General features: G+C 42.9%; 1 protein-coding gene across 1 annotated transcript in view; it reads left to right on the top strand.

Moving 5' to 3' along the window:
* The window catches only part of slc16a10 (solute carrier family 16 member 10), a 43,579-nt gene that overhangs the window by 8,440 nt on the left and 15,627 nt on the right, over positions 1-19,512 (top strand). The window contains exons 2-3 of the mRNA XM_061051348.1: positions 13,970-14,114; positions 16,970-17,396. Coding sequence (XP_060907331.1) covers positions 13,970-14,114; positions 16,970-17,396 — 572 coding nt within the window. The remainder of the gene's footprint in view (positions 1-13,969; positions 14,115-16,969; positions 17,397-19,512) is intronic.

Here is a 19,512-nt window from a genome sequence, read left to right as displayed (position 1 = left end):
ATGCTAACCCCCATGCTGTTTAAGCTGCATATGATATGAAACGTCTTTAACAACAAGAAAAAACACTTTTCCCCCTGTTACAAACGGGCATTTTGCTCTAAATAAACGTCAGTGAGTCTCATACTTAAATGATAACTGAACTATTAAAGAAGTGTTGGGGGAGTCGCTCTATTTACTTTAGCAAGATCACAAGTGTTTGTGTGAATGAATGATTCTGGTATTTTAAACCTGGACGGCACCAAATATTTTGGGGGCTAAATGACTGATTGGTACAAAACCTCTAGAATTGGTCCAGTTCAAAGCTTCAGGTGGCAGCTACAGAACAGGCTGTCATAAACTTTAAGGGCAATAAAGGTAGTCTACTGAAGTGCTTGTTTTTGTTGTTCTGAGAGTGTTTTCACACCTCGCCTGCTCGGATCAGAGCAAACGATCTAGAGGTGTGAAACACCCCAAGTGTCTGAAATGATCCCTGAAGAGATAGATGTTTTTATTTACATTGAAGAAGCTGTGTGATCAGAGGACACAGGCAGTCTCTGCGTCTCTTTCTGACGTTTCAAAGTTTGCACAAGCACTTTGATAATATTTAGTTGACCTGTGGCACAACATGGCTCTGACTGTAGTGTGCATCCCTTCAGGACACACGTTTTCAGACTGCTCCATGGATTTTAAACAGCTAGGGTAAGATTTATAGTTTATGTATCTTTCTGTTTCAATTTGTTTATCCAGCAGCTCACTGTTGTTTAATTCCCTAACAGTCGAGCCTAGAGGAGATTTAAACATGAAAGAAAGTGGCCGACCTGAGCTTTAAAGCACGTCTTTGTCTCAGCAGGATATCTGCTGGGGGGCTCAGACTCTAAGCAAGAATGAAGACAAAATATTTAAAGGACCAGAGACAGGAAAACCATCAGTAAAATACAGACAGTAAAATCACAGTTCTGTGAATGAAGTCTAAAATGGCTGTTTCTGATTTCAAGAAATGTGTCTCTTTTTCTGTTATGTCATCACAAACAGATTAAAGACATGCCCAGCTCTAAAAGATGAAACATGTAAGTCATTTACAAAAAGTTGGAACCCGGGCTCAAAGACAATATAATGCCCTGAAGCTTCACACAATAACCGATCTCTGGTTAGTTAAGATAAGTTGTCCGTTGCACTTTATAGTAGTGTGCCATAAAGACAAACATGCACATTCTGTATTGGCTTTTATTGAAATACTGACTGACGGTATCAGCTCTCACATGGCAGCTGTTGTTGTCTCTGGTGCCAAAGATAAGCTGCTCAAAACTGGGAAATTGAACATGGTAATCAACCAATCAGAGAGTGCGTTGCTGGGGCGGGGACGTCCAGCCAGTCGACTGGCCTGGACTGTCAGGTCAGTGGCCTTCACATCTGTGTTACAGGCTCTGGTTCCCGCCTTGTGGGAATACCAGATGGGGTTATTCCTGGGCCTGGTGCCATAAAAGCCACTTGCCTGCTGCCTATAAAGTGAGAGGAGCCAGAGACCTCTGCACCAAACACAGACTTTAGACTCCTTGATTGTGCTGTTTTGATCAATCTGAAGTAACCTGAGCTCATATGGTTGACTGGCGTTCGTGTCAATAAGAAGAAGTCATCTGAGCGTATTTTGGCTGAATAGTATTTCCTCTCAGTCATCGGGAGAGCAAAACGAAGAGGAGGGAATGACACATGAAGCTGATGTTTTTGACCTGAACGTGAGACTGACTGTAAAGTTGAAAATATTATTTCAGTATCACCGTCTGCGAGTGAGTGTGAGGTATAGCTGGGATCACTTTCAGGCACAGCAACAGGCTTTGCTGCAGCTCGACGGCTGATGTGCAGGTGGGTGGTCAGAGGTTGACCTCCCTCTGCCCACATAAGATAAATATTGCTCAAGTGTTGGACTGAAGAAGCAGAGTAGGGTTTTCTGGCACCACTGAACCAACAAGCTGCGTGGAGAGTGAAAGGCTTTAAGAGGTCAGAAAGTCTGCAGCAACACTTGTAGTGTGAAGATCCACTTTGTTTATGACCCTGTTGGAGGCTCAAGTGTTAAAGAATTAGGACTTGTTCACATTAGGCATGATGGCACAATTGCCTCCCCTCTCCCACTGGTCTGCTTTCACATTAACAACATTGTTCTGTACCGGAGTGAACCTGTGTATGAACACAGTCAGATACAGGTGGCAGTATGCACATAGTTGGTTTGCAAATCCATCGTGCGGCGCGGATATGACGATTTTTGAAGCGACAGCAGCTGTTTAGAATTACGTCATATAGTGGTCCACTTCCTTGTTTGAGCACGGTTGCGTTCACATCTCCCGTGAACCATCCATCGATTACACATGAATCGTCCCCGAGACCACCTCTTCAAGCGGTCTGTGGCACAGTACCCGAGTGCAGTACAAGTACGTTTGTGTTCACACTGATCACATGAACCGGACTTTGGGGTCAAGCGTACCCCCCCTAAACCACCCTAAGACCCAGTGCATCTTAGACTAAATGTTCAGTCTCCTTTATGATAGACATACTGATCTGCCATGTCATAATTCTTTTTAGCTCAATGCAACTTTCAATTTCACATTTTCAGTAATCAGACCTATTCCTTTTTTCTGTAATGTACTAAAACGATACAACCAAACAAAAGCACCACATAACAGAGGTACATTTAGTTTAAAAAGATGTAAAAACAGTGCAGAGAAAAGACAGAAGAAGAAGAACCAAACCTGCGTCAGGAGATAGTTATTCCAGCATCCTTTTCATCTGGTCTTCGCAATTACATTTTTTTTTAAATTTAAAAAGACTCAAACACATGATGAATTAAATTCATAACATTCGTAATGAAAATAAATAAAAGTACAATCAGAGACAAACCAAGGACTGATACAATTCATATTGTTATGAGCACACAGACGGTTAAAACAGCAGTTTACCTAATACATATTTAAATATGACTTTTTCTAACTTGGTCAATCAAATATCATTCACATTCTCATACAAGATCTTACATATGCATGCGTTACATCAGCACAGGATGGTAGAGTCGGTCGTGATGTAATCATTCTTTAGGTGAAGAAAATCTTGAGTTGTCCTCCTTAATCTTTCAGATGAATGCCCGCTGTGTTTGCTGTTTTTTGACCACAAACATCCCTGTGTTTAAATGAGACGTTCATGTATGTCTCCATATTAGATTGTGTATATGATCATTGGGTTAAGATGTCACGTGGCTGTTTCTGTGTGTCCTACAGACTCTAAAATAATAGTGTTAGGAGCTCTAACAACTGGCCTGCTTCTGAAGCGTCTTGTACCATTAAAAAAACAAAAAAAAGACCCAACATGGTTTGAATCCCTCCAACCAAACCTTGTGAAGTTTTGAGCGTACACTGGTTAATATTTGACCAGGCGTGTGTGAACGTGAGCGTGAGTCTGGGTGAAGGTTGTCGGGAGATAAATCCGAGAGAAGGTAAACACGTCGGAAGCCGAGCAGTACTTCAGAGGCAGCACAAGGACCAATTGTTTGGCCTCCTGCACATGATACGCATCATCAGGCCACACATGCTGTCGCCCGAGGGAGGGGCCGCAGAACACATGAGCAAGGGCAGAGCAGGGCACTTTGTGGTCACTATGACAACCCGGTTGATTGACAGGGAGGAATTACAGGGGCCGGCTGCTGCTGATGCTGGTTATGTATTCATCTCAACACCAAACCATTGAGTTATCAAACAGTCAATAAGATTTGATGGAGCTATTTCTAGAAGCAGCACGGTAGATTCTCTACATTGTGGTATTGAGTTTAAACCACTTGATTTAAACATTTAAAAACGTTATTGGAACATGTATTAGAGTTTTAGTGACAAATATGGACTAAACATCTTGGACTGTAGCCGCTCAGATTACTTAAAACCCTTCAATGAGGAAGTATTGATCCGTCATTTCCCTCTAAAAACTCAACAGAATAGATTTGGAAAACCATTTTTTTAGTTGATGTTTGCAGTTAAAGGTACAATATGTAGAAATGTTTCAGAATTTTTACACTCAAATATCTAAATGAATAAAAACAGACTAAACCTATGTTTTAAATGTTTTGTTGAGTACTTGAATTACCTCTAATATCTCCAAAAGTTGTCAAAGCCAGAGAAATCTTTCATTTTATAGTTGTAACGGGACATGTCTTGTGGAGGCAGCCGCCATGATGAGCTGCCATGACAGAACAGACAGTTTATCGTTGCCGTGGAAACACCTGATTTTACGTCGAAGACCGCTGCATGAGGAAGCGTGAGCTGCTGCTGAAAGCTGCTGTACTGTTGCTGTTTGTGCTACTGTGATAAAAATGAAAATTATACTTGGATACATCAGCTCGTCAGTAAACATCCTGAGGTCGGTTTCACCCTTTCATCTTGACTACGGTCACCTTGGAGTTTGTGTTCATCGAGGGTGGGGTGGGAGTATCAGAGAGAATCACTTCCAGGTTTCCCTGCAAGCCTCGAGTCTCGACGTCATCTTTTGTCATTGCTTTGATTGAGAGCCCCCCGATGCGTTTACCTTTCTTCTGCATCCATGAACGCTGCTCATCAGAAAGCTCCTTATTGTGTTGAGTCTGTACAGACCAGAACAGAGCTCACCATCATACATCATGTAAAGCAAACTATGAAGGCTCACTGACAGGATAACAAGATTCTAAAAAAACATAATCAGTCCGGTCTTTTATGTGCCTGGACGTCAGCAACAACAGAGAACAAACGTTCAAATCCTGTAGTTGTGTATCTGGATTTTATACCATGCGCTTGTGTGTCTATGCTCGATTAAGCAGTATGTCTTCCTCTTCTTCTTCTTCTTCTTTTTTAATGAATCATCACCAAACGTTTGAACTTCCCTTGCTGCAGCGTTTCAGACTGCACCAAGAGTAGAAAAACAAAGTGAGCATCTTGTAGTTTGAGCACAATAGAGATGGTTACTAACACATCTCCAATTTACAATGTTTGATCATTTCACCCTACATTTGCTGGATTTGTAGATCATTGTTTACTAACTCCTTTTCACCTGTACAAATAGCATATGTGTGAGATCCCTGAACAATTATTGCACTGCTCTCAAGCGGGTAAAAAAAACTAACATTCAATCAATCATTGCAGGATTGATTGACTTTTTATGCAAGCTAGCAAGGAAAGGTTGTGGCTCAGTGGTAGAGTTGCTAATGGTCAACATTCAGAGGAAGTTAGAGGTTATTGTGGTCTGACCTCTACTTATAAGAACGCTTTGTTGTGACTTTTCCATTCTCAGACTGAATGCAGAAACTAGTTAGGCAACCAATTCTCAAAACATTGAGTAAAGACTGTAAGAGAGGCGTATCCAAAGTGTGGCCTGCAGCCATGTCTATACTGTGAACTTACAATGGGGGTGGACAAAAAGTTCCCCCAATCAGGAACCAGTGTTGACTCACCGCCCCTTCCCTTTTCCTCTGGCACAGAATACTACTCCCATTTAACATTTTCATTTGGACCTCTTCTGGAGAAGTCATTCCAAGCATGCATATATTTTCTCTGTTTTATGCACAGACATAAATTACACTTGTGGCTGACCCCCAACCCCCGACTTTTTGCAGAGTCATCAGGCATAAGGTTTCACTTCCTGTGGTGTGAGGCCAGACAACACATGAAAGACAGGAGTTGGAACTTCGTATGCAGGCGTCCAAAATTTGACGATTCTCACTGCTTCTTCCCTGCCAAAGCCTGCAGTGGAGCAGCCCGGGGTAAATGGCTTCCAGCTGCTGTGAGCAGGAGAATCAGTCGGGGTTGGGATTCTTTATGGTCCACTCGGGCCCAGATGTGTATCTGCTGCACATTGAGGCCCTGAAGAGGTTTATGACAGGAGTCTTTGTAAATCAACGGCAGCAGCAGCAACTGTAAAGTAATACTTAAACATGATTGGGGGTTCTACAGTTAGTCCATATAAGTCTGCAGTTTGAGCTGACAGTACTAGCAAGAATTCCCTCACAGCTTCCAGCTGAGAATAAGTCAGGCTTCACCTGAGGGACTTTACTTACTTCAGGGAATATTATTGTAGTCAAAGATGCCTTAGCTTTATCCGACTTGACAGAAACTGTGGACTTGTGCCAGTAACAATAATGCTACTAAACCAAGCAGCAACCTCCAGTACTGAAAAATGAAGCCAAAGCAGACATGCAAAAGTCAGGAGGCTTGAGGCCCGCCTAATTTTCTCCAGATCCATTTTTTAAAGATTTTGGTTGAAATTGTCTTTAGGTCCTGACAGAAATTAATAACTCATGTTCTCTGAAACAGGAACAAAGAAAATATGTCATCTGTATCAGTTGTAAGAATGTAAAAACTTCAACCATTGTCTGCCATGAGGTACCAATCTGATGAACCAATCACGCCTCCCCATCTCCCTGCTCGTTCTCTACCGTGCATACAGAGTTTAAATTATACTGTGAGTTTACTTATGGCTGAATGAGACATGAGACGACGTGGTGAGACTGAAGTAGTTTGGAAGAAGGAAATGCCCGGCAGCTCTATTTCAGCTCCATAGTTTATTTTTGTTGATTTTCACCAGGATTGGAAGGAAAGTTATCCCCGGTAAATATCGGCTGAAGAAAACCATGAAATGTTACGGTGTGTGTCTTTAGATGTGAGACGATGTCACAGGCTTTAGCCTTAAAAGCCCGCTGTGGTTTGGTAGGAGTTACTTGCATTAGAAGGTGGCTTTTCTCACTTTGAAGTATTGTCAATAAAATCAGCTTTGAAGACTGGAGGTGGATTAACTGAGTTCAGTCTTTTGTAGTGTACCTCCTCCTGTCAGGGATTAATTATTTATAGTAATTGGTTGAAATTTGTAGAGAACTAATAACGGGGGCTTTCCAAAATAAGGCAGGATCAGTGTAACACCAAGGTGCACAGACATTTATTAAAAAAGAGGAAATCCTTGAAACTTAAAAATGAAACTCATGTTTTCCCTATCTTGCCTCCTGTTGCTCTCTGATATGCTGATCATTAGTAATACTGTAAGGGATTTGTTGCCATGGCGACACATGCATTGGCTTGCAGTAAAGTTCAAAGTCAGCTTCAGTCCCATTCAAGTCCAGACTGTACACCTTTGAAGAGCACATCCTTCATGTATCTTGGCAGGAGACGCAGATTTCTGAGCAGACAGAAGGAGTCAGTTGTGGAGGTGTTCCTGTGCTCGTGCAGTTTTTCTGCTGCTGCACCCCCCCCTCTGGAGAGACGTTAGTAATGAGTCTCAGCTATGTGCCAAACATGTCCAGCTTAACATAGACACAGCTTGTAAACCCATTAACCCGGCTGCTTGTTCTGCTTTGTGTTACTAGAAGGAGAAGAGATTCTCTTTTTTTTCATCAGTCATCTTGGTGGAAACAGAGCTCCTTCTGGATGTAAGCTGTGCTGCATCTCTTTGTTTTTCTGTCCTTCTTCTCTCTCTACATCCTGACCTCAGGGTCTAAAGTTCTGCTGCAGCAGTGAGCGGGAATCCTGTCCCGGTGAAGGACAACCAGAGGTCTGTGTTGATCTACAACTACCACTGGATCAGGAGGCTCTGTAGATGCTGATACACACTGACACAGCCCTGTCAACTCTCATACTCTATGAGATATATTATTTTATATAATACTGTTTAGGATCATTTTATGGTTGAGCTACAAGTTCCTCTTGAAATCTGTCCTGTCCAATGCAGGGAGTTTTATAGTTTAAAATATTTTCAGCAGTAGCATCAGTGGATTTATTGAAATATACATATGATTAAATAACAATTAAAGGTTTAGTCAGTAGAAATGTTCCTTGCTGCTTGTAAACACAACATTCAAACTAGGCCCCTCTTCCTGGACCTCCAGAAGCTCACACTCACTGCAGGACGTAGTGTGTCCGTTTACTACTTGCAACTTCTGAAAGCTACCGCATGCTTGCACAAGCTAACCGCTTTTTCTACACAATGTCAGTCACATTTTGTTCAGTTAAACTGTGTTCCCTTATGACTGACTGGTCTACCGTTAAATCCATCCATGTGTGATCAGACACACAGTTCGTTATTTCAGGGCAGTTATCGCTGGTAGCTTCTGATAAGGACCTGTGTCTATTAAATCAGCTAAATCAACTTTAATATTTGCTTGTGGTTACACACTACACACGATTCTTTGCTTGCTGAACATTGGTAGTCATGGACGTCTCTTAGCAGTATTTACATAGAAGCTGTAGAGATAGAAGCCGTTGCATCTATCTCTACAGCTGCCTGATAAAGCGTGCTGTAAGGCTGCATGTTGATGTGGTGATGCAGCGGGACATCTGGTGCTGTTTCTGGTTTGTTGGCAGTGAGAGCAGTTGATTTATTAACACCTTTTTAACCCTTTGTTTGGGTTTATTCCAGGGTAACAGACCCTAACAGAGGACACAGTGGTCTCTGCCGTTAAATGAAGCCCATCTTCAGTGTCAGTGTTGATAGAAAATGTCACATTTCCCGGCAACAGGGACAAGATGTTTATTTGATTTAACCAGCCAAATGGTGTGTCACATCGCTGCAATATGAGCCAAGTGTGCCTGTCCATTAGCTTGTTCCATTACCTCTGGTTAATAGATAATTCTTCTACCCACTGCTTAATGCAAGCTTTCCAAATTTATTCTCAGAATGAACGCAGTCATCAGGCGTCCATCGGGAACATGGTGTGCTTTACGCACTTGGTTTGAAACGATGTTCTCAGCCAGTGAGTGTTAACAACAGATACTTAAACCCTTAACCGTACATGGAAAGCTCAACTGATTTAAAGATTACAAAACTGTGAAGTACAAGGGTTGACATAAAGATACATTTGGCCCCTGGCTTCAGGATCACTGGCCCAGGAACGTTACTTTCTTTTCTTTTTTCAAGGGGCTTTTTTATGCCTTAATTAAGAGACAGGAAGGTAAATCGGGAGGAGAAAGAGAGAGAGTGGGGAATGACGTGCGGGAAAGGAGCCACAGGTTGGACTCAAACCTGGGCCGTCTGCTTCCCTGAACTTCAGCCTCTGTGCATGTGGCACGCACTGACCACTAGGCTACAGGCACCCCCAGGAACATTTCTCATGATTTGAAAAATAACAGTCAAGAATTTACATGTCTGATTTATGTACACATCAGAAGCGAAGTACATAATCTTATCTTTACTCGACTTGTCCACTTATGTCTGCGTTGATCAGCGTGTTCCAGCCAACTCCAGCCGGTCTCGCCTGTAAGGCTTGGACTTCTGTTTTCACACTCTCAATCTCCCTCAATGACTAAATCACTCTCCTTCTTTATTCTTTAAATGTTATGCACACGAGAGTGACAGCAGTGAAGCTGCCTTTTAGCCATGACATGCACACATGCACTTATAAATGTTGATGCAGCATTTAACGACATGATCTCACAGGAAAATGATGTCCACTTATGTGTTACTGTTTTTCATTTTTATTTTTGAGGTTTATTTGGGGGATTTCTATGGACAGACATTGGACATGTTGCTGCAGGAGCTGGGGATCAAACCCCTGACCTTCGGGTTGAGAGATGACCGACTCAGTTGGAGAGAAAAATATTAACAGATGAAAGAGTTATAAAGTAACAGTTGATGAGAACAGCGAGTGAGTGGCTGAAATAATTAGCTCAAAGTAACAAGTGAAGTCGTTTGGCTTGAAGTGTTGAAGAGAAGAGGAAACAGTGACCTGAAAGTTTTACATAAACAGTGGAAATAACTGAAAGTAAGGAACAGTTCAAACTGTCTGGACACTTGTTGTAAGAGTTCTCATCAGCGTTGGTTTCGTTCTGGTTGGTGAGCAGGAGGCAGACATTTCTGCAGTTTTCTCTGCTGTGGGTTCACTCATCGGGGTGACCGGGTTCAGGGCAGAGGATTTTTTTTAACAAGGAATCTGTAACAAGGCAGACAGACTTCAGGCAACTCTGCCTCATCTGTCAGTGTCCAAGCTGGGCCTGCGGCTAACGCTGGATGTCACTGGGACAGAAAGAGGATCCGAATATTACATTTTTCAAGCTGGAATTCCTCTTTCTATGAAGCGTAAATGCTTTTAAACCAAGAGACCCGACAGATGAAACCAGAACAGCAAATTTCCTGTTGTCCCTGAGGGATCTTTTTCTCGTTCTCTGACATTTATTACATTATGTAGCTTAAAAGTGAGCCGATATCCCCACAAATATGAGACCGGGCACAGTGGACCCCTGTGAATTTGACATTTTTCTGACTGCATTGTCTGGATTAGGTCCAGAGAGTTTATAAGCTCACACAGAGAAAGCAGAGAAAGGCATCCAGCCTAAATATAGGCTCCACGTCAGGTTTTTCACATGTGGAAATATGAATATGGACACCGCTGCAGCTATGAGGGATATGTCTGCTCTGTGTCCACTGAACATCTGTTGATCCTGGCAGCTCTGCTTTAACTCAAGTATCAAGAGTGACACAGTTTGGCATTGTTTTAATGAGAAAGATAACTAACAAGCGTAAACACATATCAATACATTTTAGTACAGCGGCGTGGGTAATAGTGAGAGCAGCCCTGAACAGTCTGCTAAATGTTGGATGGAGCATGTTGTCCCGTAGATGGCCGACATTTTTGGTTAAAATGTAAAAAAAAGAAAAAAAAGAAGAAGCTTTGTATGGATTGTCTTGAAATGTGGTGACTGTAACTTTGATTGTCCCCTCACTTTGTGTGTGTAGGTCAAAGCTTTCTATTATCCAGTGTCATATCTCCACATCGATGTGCACAGACATTCATGTATTCCAGGCCAACATTTCCTTTTAAACCGTAAAACTTCAAATAACAGCCTGTGCTTTTATTTGTATTATTTGGGACAGGCATCACTACCAGAGGGGCCTTTAATTATTGTATATTCAAATTAAACTTGTGCACCTCAAAGACTATAACATTTCATATTTACACCAGAAAGAATATTTAACTGTGTACACACAGGGGTTTTGTTTAAAAAATGTGAAATCACTCTTTTGATTTTGTTTTGTAAGACGGCCCATCCATGCATATACCTGCTTCACTTCTTTTTCCCCTTATTATTGATCTGCAGACTATTTCAAGACTATATACTAAATGCACAGGGGGCTCTAATCGAGATAGCTGTTAATGTACTTCCACGTTACTGGGCCCATAGAGGATGTGAACTTGGAGTCACAGTCCTGTGGTTTTGATCTGTGTTCATTATTTCGACAAAAATACAACTTTTAGGACCTAGTGATTTTCAAAATGTTATTTAAGTGTTCTTATCTGGAAGTTGATGTACCTAAAAATTAAATATCCGCTGATTTATAAACGTCTATTACTCAATGTAAGCTTATGGAGAAAAGTCATTTTTGGGCCCAATGACATCACAGTACGCTGCAGTACCAGGGTCAGCCACCATGTGAAGTTGGCTTTAACCGTCGTTGCACTTCCTGGTGGCTTGATGTACCAAAAAAAATTGTATTACAGCCATTACCCCAAGTTTAACCTCCAGCTATTCAAACCTTTTATGAAGCAGTCCGTCATTAATAGGGTCAGTTTTCAGCCAGGATGATATTCCCCTTATGGTTTTCCTTCTCACAGTTTCTTTTTTCTGAACAGTTAATCATTACAATGCAGGTGTCCTCTGTAGTCTGACATGAGATACGAGGCAGCTGGTTATATCAGAGTTAAGATAAATAAAAGTGTTGCAGGGTGTTTTTTAAGTTCAGCTCTGTTATGACGTAACAGGAGACTGTGTGTTGGTCTTCTGACAGCATGGGGGGGAGTACTAACTGACACAGAGGAGTTTTACATTAATCATGTCAAAAACAGACAAAAAAAAAACAGCACTCGACAGTTTTCCTCTCACCTTCCCTCAGAGCTGGGAAAAACAACTGGCTTATCTTTCCGCTGTCTAATCATTCTCAGTCCTACCTGTGCTCGCCTCCTACACTAGCTAGTATCTGATTTCTTTGGAGACCCGACGTCCCTCAGGTTCTTGTTGCTACCAAAACATGTCACTCACCGCAGGCTTACTCATCCTGCTAGTATAGAGTCAAAGAGCACTGCATGAGACCTTGTGCTATTAGTGTGTTTAGTCAGTGTTGTTGTTTTTCACATCTTTTAAAATAAGAAACAATATGTCAAAAGCTTTCACTTCTGTTCCTGGCTATGAGGCTTTTCAGAGCCACATGTGGTTTTCTCAGATTATGTGTGAGTCAGCCTGCAGGTATATCAGCTCTATTCTCTTTTAACAACCCTTGAATGGCTTGTGTGAATTGCAGTAAATGTGTCCAGTGCATCTGAACTTGCAGTGGAGGTCTGCACGCTGCAGCATGTGACAGTGGTATTTAACCTTAGACTCACACAGAGGACTGCTGAGCGTGCAGCAAACGCTGCTGATGTTTCCTGTGGTGATGGTCAGAGCTTTAGCTTCACTGACGTTTCTTAGAAGCCACATCCTCAGGCTTAGAATCAAACAATTATCACTTTGTTATCTTGAAAAATCAAGAAGAGATAATTTCTTTAAAAACATTTTTAGTTTTTAAGATTTGGGGCCTTTTATGCCTTTATCAGAGGGACAGGAGAGTGGATAGAGTCAGAAACTAGTGGTGGGGAACGACATGCGGGAAAGGAGCTGCAGGTAGGATTCAAACCCAGGTCCCTGTCTTTGAGGACATGGTGTACACAGGCCTTTAAGCATCTGTACAGAAACTAACCACTAGGACCACCAGCGCCTCTGAACCATAAGACAAAAACCCTCAACACCCCCAAAGCCTCTTCTCTTTTAAACTGGAGAATGAATCCTCAGTTATGATGACGACATGATTTCACACAAATGTTAAACAGGATCAAATGCTGAGGGGATGATGGAAGGTCAGCCTAACTGTGACATCATCATTATCACCTGTTCAGCCTATGTGTGTGTTGCATGACTTAAAGAGTGTAAAAACAGAATTTCCCCTTGCGGGATCAATTAATCTTAATCTTAATCTTCCTTCCCTCTACATGATTCACATATTTTTTGAATAAACAAGTTTGTCCTCTGTCCAGGCAGCAGTAACACCGTCATTCTTTGGGACACACTGATGGATTTACAGATTCAGTCAGTAGAAATGTTCGTTGAAGTTTGTAAACACAACATTCAAACTGGGCCCCTCTCACACTCGCTGCAGGGCTCATAGCCAACAGAGGCGCACACTCGCTGCAGGACGTAGTGTTTATGTTTACTGCTTGTACCTAAACTGCAAGCTACCGCATGCTAGCACAAGCTAACCGCCTGTGTTCTGCCTGTCCAACAGAAAGCAGACCAACTCTACGTCCTTCACAAGGGTCACCCTCGTTTTAGAACGAGCTTTATCCGCTCTGCGTTTCGCCTCACTATGATATTTATATGTTTTCTCTTCTTTGTGCTTTGACTGCGTGCGTCATATTCGTCCGGCTTGAATCGCGTCCAATCGCTTGATTGCATCCATTGTTATTGGACAGTCATTGGCTCTAGGAAACACACGAGCTCCCCCCGCACAGATATGTCCCGGGTCAACCAAAACAAACCAGAACAGTAAAATCCGAGGTCAGAGTCTCTGCAGATACAGTCACCATCACACATGTATGGAGGAACATAAGAGATAAGAGGTGTTTGTTGTCTGGCTGCTTCTCAGTAATTTCTGATTGTACACAGAGGAAGGTAAAATTAAATGTTACAGAATGTTCTCCCCACTTAGTGTTTTTACGACTAAGTGTTTTCCTGATCACTCCTTCCTGCTTGATTTGTTTCCCTGCTGTTACAGGTTGTCATTTCCACTGTGTTCATGGAAACAAGAGCGATGTGTTTGTTACATCAACATCTGTAATATTAATATCACACACAACAGAGTCTTCCTGGAGACTGTTTTGTTTTCTGTCTAGGAGATGATGAAGCTATGATCACTCTGGCTTACAGTTTGTTGTGTGACATTTTTTTTCTGAATCTTTGTGTGTCTGTGTCTCCTGCAGCTTGGGTGGGCTCCCTCTCCATGGGGATGATCTTCTTCTGCTCCCCCATCGTCAGCGTCTTCACAGACGTCCTCGGCTGCAGAGTTACAGCAGTGGGTGGCGCTGCTGTCGGTCTGGTCGGCCTACTCGCCAGCTCCTTTGTCACGTAAGGAAGGAATTCAGCTTTACATTTCAAAATGATGTCACTTCATTACAACATACAGAAAATATGAGAGCTACTCTTACAACACTCAACATATGATAACTACAGATTCAGATGATCCTCATTCTCTGTAGGTTTAAAGTGATTTGCTCAAAGAATATGGATTATCCTAAAATAAAATGTAATTGGAGTATGGACAACACTTCTATTAACTCCTACACATTAAACACACAGCATGTAAATTCCACCACCAGGGGGCTCTCAATCAAAACGATAACCAAAAATGACGTTTAGGCTAGCGGGGAATCATGGGAGTGATTCTCTCTGCTCTGACTCTCTAATGTAGAGAGAAGTTTTGTTGTCAACTTCTGCCGAGGCCAGAATACTCAAAGGTCGTTTGTCTGTTTCAATGTTCAGTGTCTGATTGGGCGATCACAGAGCCATTCATTTGTGCCGTGACCGACAGACATGACACAGTGGTACCCGACCAATCATCATGACCGACGTGATGACGTTGGAAGTTAAGAGGGGCGGGGCTACACGACACACAGAGCGAAGACTGTAAACAGGGCTACCAGGGCTGGACAAACATTTCCGTGCAGAGCTCTGTGCTCTCATTGGTCAGAAGCACTGATGTGACAGAACACATCGTAGAAGGCAGAAGAAAATAAAACATGCTAGACTTTCTGTCAGGAGGTCATGAGGCTCCCCAGATGTGTCCTTGTTAGCCGTTTACTGTGACTCTCTACACTGGATATAGGATCATGTTACTATTGCTCAGTCTGACCTCGGCATTAGTTTCTGTTTCTGCTCATCAGTTGAAGTTATTTATTTACACTAGAAGAAGTTACCCAGCTGTTTTGGTGTTCTGGAAAAATCAAGCCAATGGGGAATTGCAAATTCCTGCAGTTCCTCAAGTGTCCACTTGAGGCACATACACACGACTGGCAAAAAGCTGTTTTTACAGCATAAATAAACATGTTTACAGCCTGGTTCAAAAAAACAAAATAGGTCTGATTAGTTATTGTCATCACTGGCACACACTGTACGGGGGGGGTAATTTTTTTTTAAACGGCTCTGTTTTGATGTTATGAAGGATACCCATAGTATCGGTAGTAACGCACTTAGCTGACGTGATTGACAGGTGGGCGCAATGTAACGGTTTCTCTAGAGGCCTCAGCTCCAGCTCTCAGTTGTTAGGTTGCCTGAAAGTTAAACTGAGACAGGGTTACCAGCATGGCGGCTGCTTTTGATGATCCTCCGGAGCCTCCTGCAGGACCAGATGTCTGACGTCACTCAGGCTTCATCCATTAAGTCTATTGGTGTGACGGGTGCTTTAACTTTTGCTGAGCAGTATGTTTCATTTCAAGCTTCAACAAAAGGTCGCCTTTGCAGCTGTTTTGGGGGCATCCCATGATCTTCCTTAGCTGATTGTTAGCCATCTTTTACTTTGACACTTATTACAAAATGACCATGACGCTGGAGAAACTCCATCATAGGAGGAAGATCATGTGATGCAGCGGGAAGCTCCAGAGCAACTGTTAACGGTCCTTTTGTGGTGAGATGACTTTGTAAAAAAAAACCTGGTGTGTTCCTTGTTCTATCTAGATTAAAATACCTTCATGGAGATGTATTTAATGTTTGTAAACTTATCATATAAACATAAGGAATAAGTGTTACTAAGTATGTTCTATAGTCGGGGACACTTCAGGTGGAGCAGATATTTTGGGAAACAAGGCGGCACTCCTTTTAGTTTTCATTAGGACTCGGTTGGCAAGAGGTCCTGTACTTCACATCCCATCGTTAATCATTTCCTGGAATCCTCCATTGTCCACATGCGAGGAAACACTTGAGCTGTAATAACTGATCCAAAGAAAGTGGCTTGTGCTCCTCAAGCATTTCTCTGTCATCACTTTTCGGTGAGACAATGATAAAAACTCTTTGATTACTGCTCGTAAAGTGACTGACATCAGCACTTCACAAACACAAAGTGGGCCGGCCTGCAGCTGACAGTGCAAACTACACAATATCTAAGTCATGTGATTTTATTGTTGACAAGTTATACTCTGAAGCTGACACATTTATTTCACCACATCAGGACTCTGAAGCCACTTTGAATTACAACTCTGTAGTAACTCGGATCTTCACCACAACACATGAATCATTTAATTTCTTGAAGTGCTACTTGTGCTCATTGTCACTCAAACCAGAACATTTTAGTAGTTTGCTTATTTGAGAAAATGGTGCAGCTGTTACAGACATTTTGACAGGCTTTACCTGAAGCAATCAAATGAGCAACTCCAAGAGTTTGTAGCCATCAGCCATGCCCATCGATGACTTAAAATATAGTGCCCAAGGTTAATGCTTTATTCATGTGCTCCTCGGATGGCCCAAGTTTCTGAGTTGGGAAGCCGTTCTTCAGACTTCAGAATGTAATAAGCAACGGAGCAGTGATGGTCATACAGTGGTCATTGTCCACAGACTGTCGTCATAGAGACAGGATTGGACGTGCAGCAGTTTTCTTCAGGTGGACACTGTGCCTTAGATGAAAATGTTTTAGCCAAGAGTCAACCTTTATAGTTTTCATGAAGAGGAAAATGGGCAACAGAGACCAGAAATATGGTTGTAGTCTCAGGCTGTATACAAATTTTTTTCTAGATGAGCGTTTAACATGGGACTCTTCTAGGGTCGACTCACTTCTCGATACAGCCTCAAGTGGCTATTTGACGAACTGCATCTATTTTTTTTACACTTCCATGTTGACTCGCTTTTCAGGATGCGGCTTGGAAACGCAGTCATGTGCGCTGTTGGTCAAAAGGTTGGGCAGTGATGTAACCTGTTAATGTTTGTCCTCACAGGTCCCTGGGCCCCATGTATTTCACCTATGGTTTTGTGTTTGCCTGCGGCTGCTCTTTCGCCTACCAGCCCAGCCTGGTCATCCTGGGCCATTATTTCAAGAAGCGCCTGGGCCTGGTGAACGGCATCGTGACAGCGGGCAGCAGCATCTTCACCATCACCCTCCCTTTCATTCTGTCACGCCTGCTGGAGGAGGTGGGCCTCCAGAATACCATGCGTGTCCTCTGCATCCTCATGTTTGTGCTGCTGCTGGCTGGCTTCACCTACAAGCCCCTGCTGCCCGTTAAACCCTCCCAAACCCGCACCAGCCGGTTTCCACCCATGAGCCAGATCTTCAACATCAACATCTGGAAGTCTTTGGGATATCGCATCTGGGCTTTCGGTATCCCTGCAGCCCTTTATGGCTACTACGTGCCGTATGTTCATCTGGTGAGTTCATGTTTTCCTTCATATTTCTTCCTTCCTCTGCTCCCTCAGTATGAATTTCATTTCACAGACCTTCACTCATACCACATATTCATACTGATGACAAATAGCAACATGTAAACGCAAACAGGCAGATTCCATGATGTGATTTCCCAGAATTTGAATCCCATGTTGTGGATGTGAGGGAGGGGAAAGGACAAGAGGTTATCTAGGAAGCTTCAAAAACACAAATATCCACAAACACAAAAACACAATCCAAAACGGCTTGTTATTAGGCGGTTCTCCAGCCTGAGATAACAGCTACGGCTAAACAAACAAAGAAAAGATTGCCCTATATAAGGGCGGGTATTTCGTACCGTGCCTGTGTACGACTGAGTGATTTCTGAGATGCTAACAACGACCTTCTCGTCTACCGTGCAGCTCAGAGGATGAAATGGACCCATGCTGCGCGGATACAACATGAGCCGTTTAGAATTTCGTCATAGAGCGGTCCACTTTCTTCCACGGTCCACTCAAGTACACATCGTGCTCATGACCACTTATCAAGCAGACTCGGGCACAGGTACCCGAGAACCGGATTTTGGGGTCAAGCGGACTCAGATCTGGGCACGGGTCCCTGATGGGCAAAGTTTATTCTATTGTGACACTATGTAGGCATTGAATGAAAAAGCCGAGTCTCTTATTTTGAGTGTTACTGTTTGCATGATAAAAGTGTTGACGTGACTTTATGACCCAAACTGTACGTCATATCAACATGAGTCCACATGAGAAACTTCAGCTGTGTGGTCCTGATGAATGTTACCTAATAAACCAGGAAGTCTGCAGCTCTCCTTTCAGTCAAGGCACAGTTCTGTAAACAGGTGTCACTTTCCCTGAGTCCCGCTTTAGTTCGGCTGCAGGATGGGAAATGTGATTTTGGAGGAAACGCAGTGCAGAGCTTGGAGGAGCTGTACAGACTCATAGGGTGTCTGTTTATTTGGTCACGATGACTCTGTTATTGGAGGGAAGTCAGCCTGTCCCAGGGATCCCTGCCTGTGTTTTCCCAACACCCTTGTCTGCTACTCAGACTCGGACACAACAGGGGCCCGGCTGCAGCCTCAGCATCAACACTGGCCTTAAAGCCCCAGCAGCACCCGTCCTTCCCTAGAAACAAAGCCCAAACCCCCCCCTTCCTTAGCCCTGACCCTGTGACACTGCATGGGAAGAAGAAGAAGGTAAAAAAAAATACATGGGTCAAACAGCACGTTCATTTTTCCAGGAGGGGAGTCCTGTCAGGCGCTGAAAACGTTTTCATACTTCATACAGTAAAACCTCAGGAGAAGGGAATGCTTTGCAGCCAGCCAAAAAGAAAGGCATATGGATTAGGTTCTGCAAAACCTAATCCATATGCAGCTGAAAGCAGAAAGTTAACGCATTAAGAAAGAGCAGGTTGCAACAGTTTCAATCAAATATGCAACAATAACACGCGTGCTACAACTCTTATGTAAGTGAGTACAAAGAAAAAAGTAAAAAAACTCTCAGGTCTATTGACTGTCAAAGTCCTGCTCAGTCACAGCGATATGTCGACATCAGGTGTAAAGTGTCATCACACAGCTGTAAAGTCGATTAGTGTGTGTGTGTGTGTGTGTGTGTGTGTGTGTGTGTGTGTGTGTGTGTGTGTGTGTGTGTGTGTGTGTGTGTGTGTGTGTGTGTGTGAGTGTGTGTGTATGTGTTCAGAGTTTTTGTCTGGATGAAATGTGTCCCTTTAAGAGCCCCACTGACACAGCTCTGTGTGTGTTGTACTATTTCCACATCAAGCGGTATGTATCAGAAGACTGAAGAGTAAAGTTCACACACACATGCACACACTTGGAGGTATTGCTGCTACGTGATAAGACGCTGGTATGTCTGTGTTTGCCCTGTTAGCAGCTTGATAAAAGGTGTGCTGTTCTCAAGGGCAGAGTGGTAAAAGAAAATGAATTTACTTTCTCTGCTTACTATTTACAAAAATAACACATCGCTGTCCTTAGAGAGCATTAGCAGCAGACAGAACGGTACATTAAATGAGGAAGAAACCTCCATGTTAAACTGAGCTCGTTTCAGAGTGTTTAATGAGGAGCTCCTGCAGGGCTGCGGTGTG

Source organism: Labrus mixtus, chromosome 12 (assembly GCF_963584025.1).
Source record: "Labrus mixtus chromosome 12, fLabMix1.1, whole genome shotgun sequence".
In the NCBI taxonomy this organism is placed as follows: Eukaryota; Metazoa; Chordata; class Actinopteri; order Labriformes; family Labridae; genus Labrus; species Labrus mixtus.
This window is presented reverse-complemented; position numbering and strand designations above follow the sequence as displayed.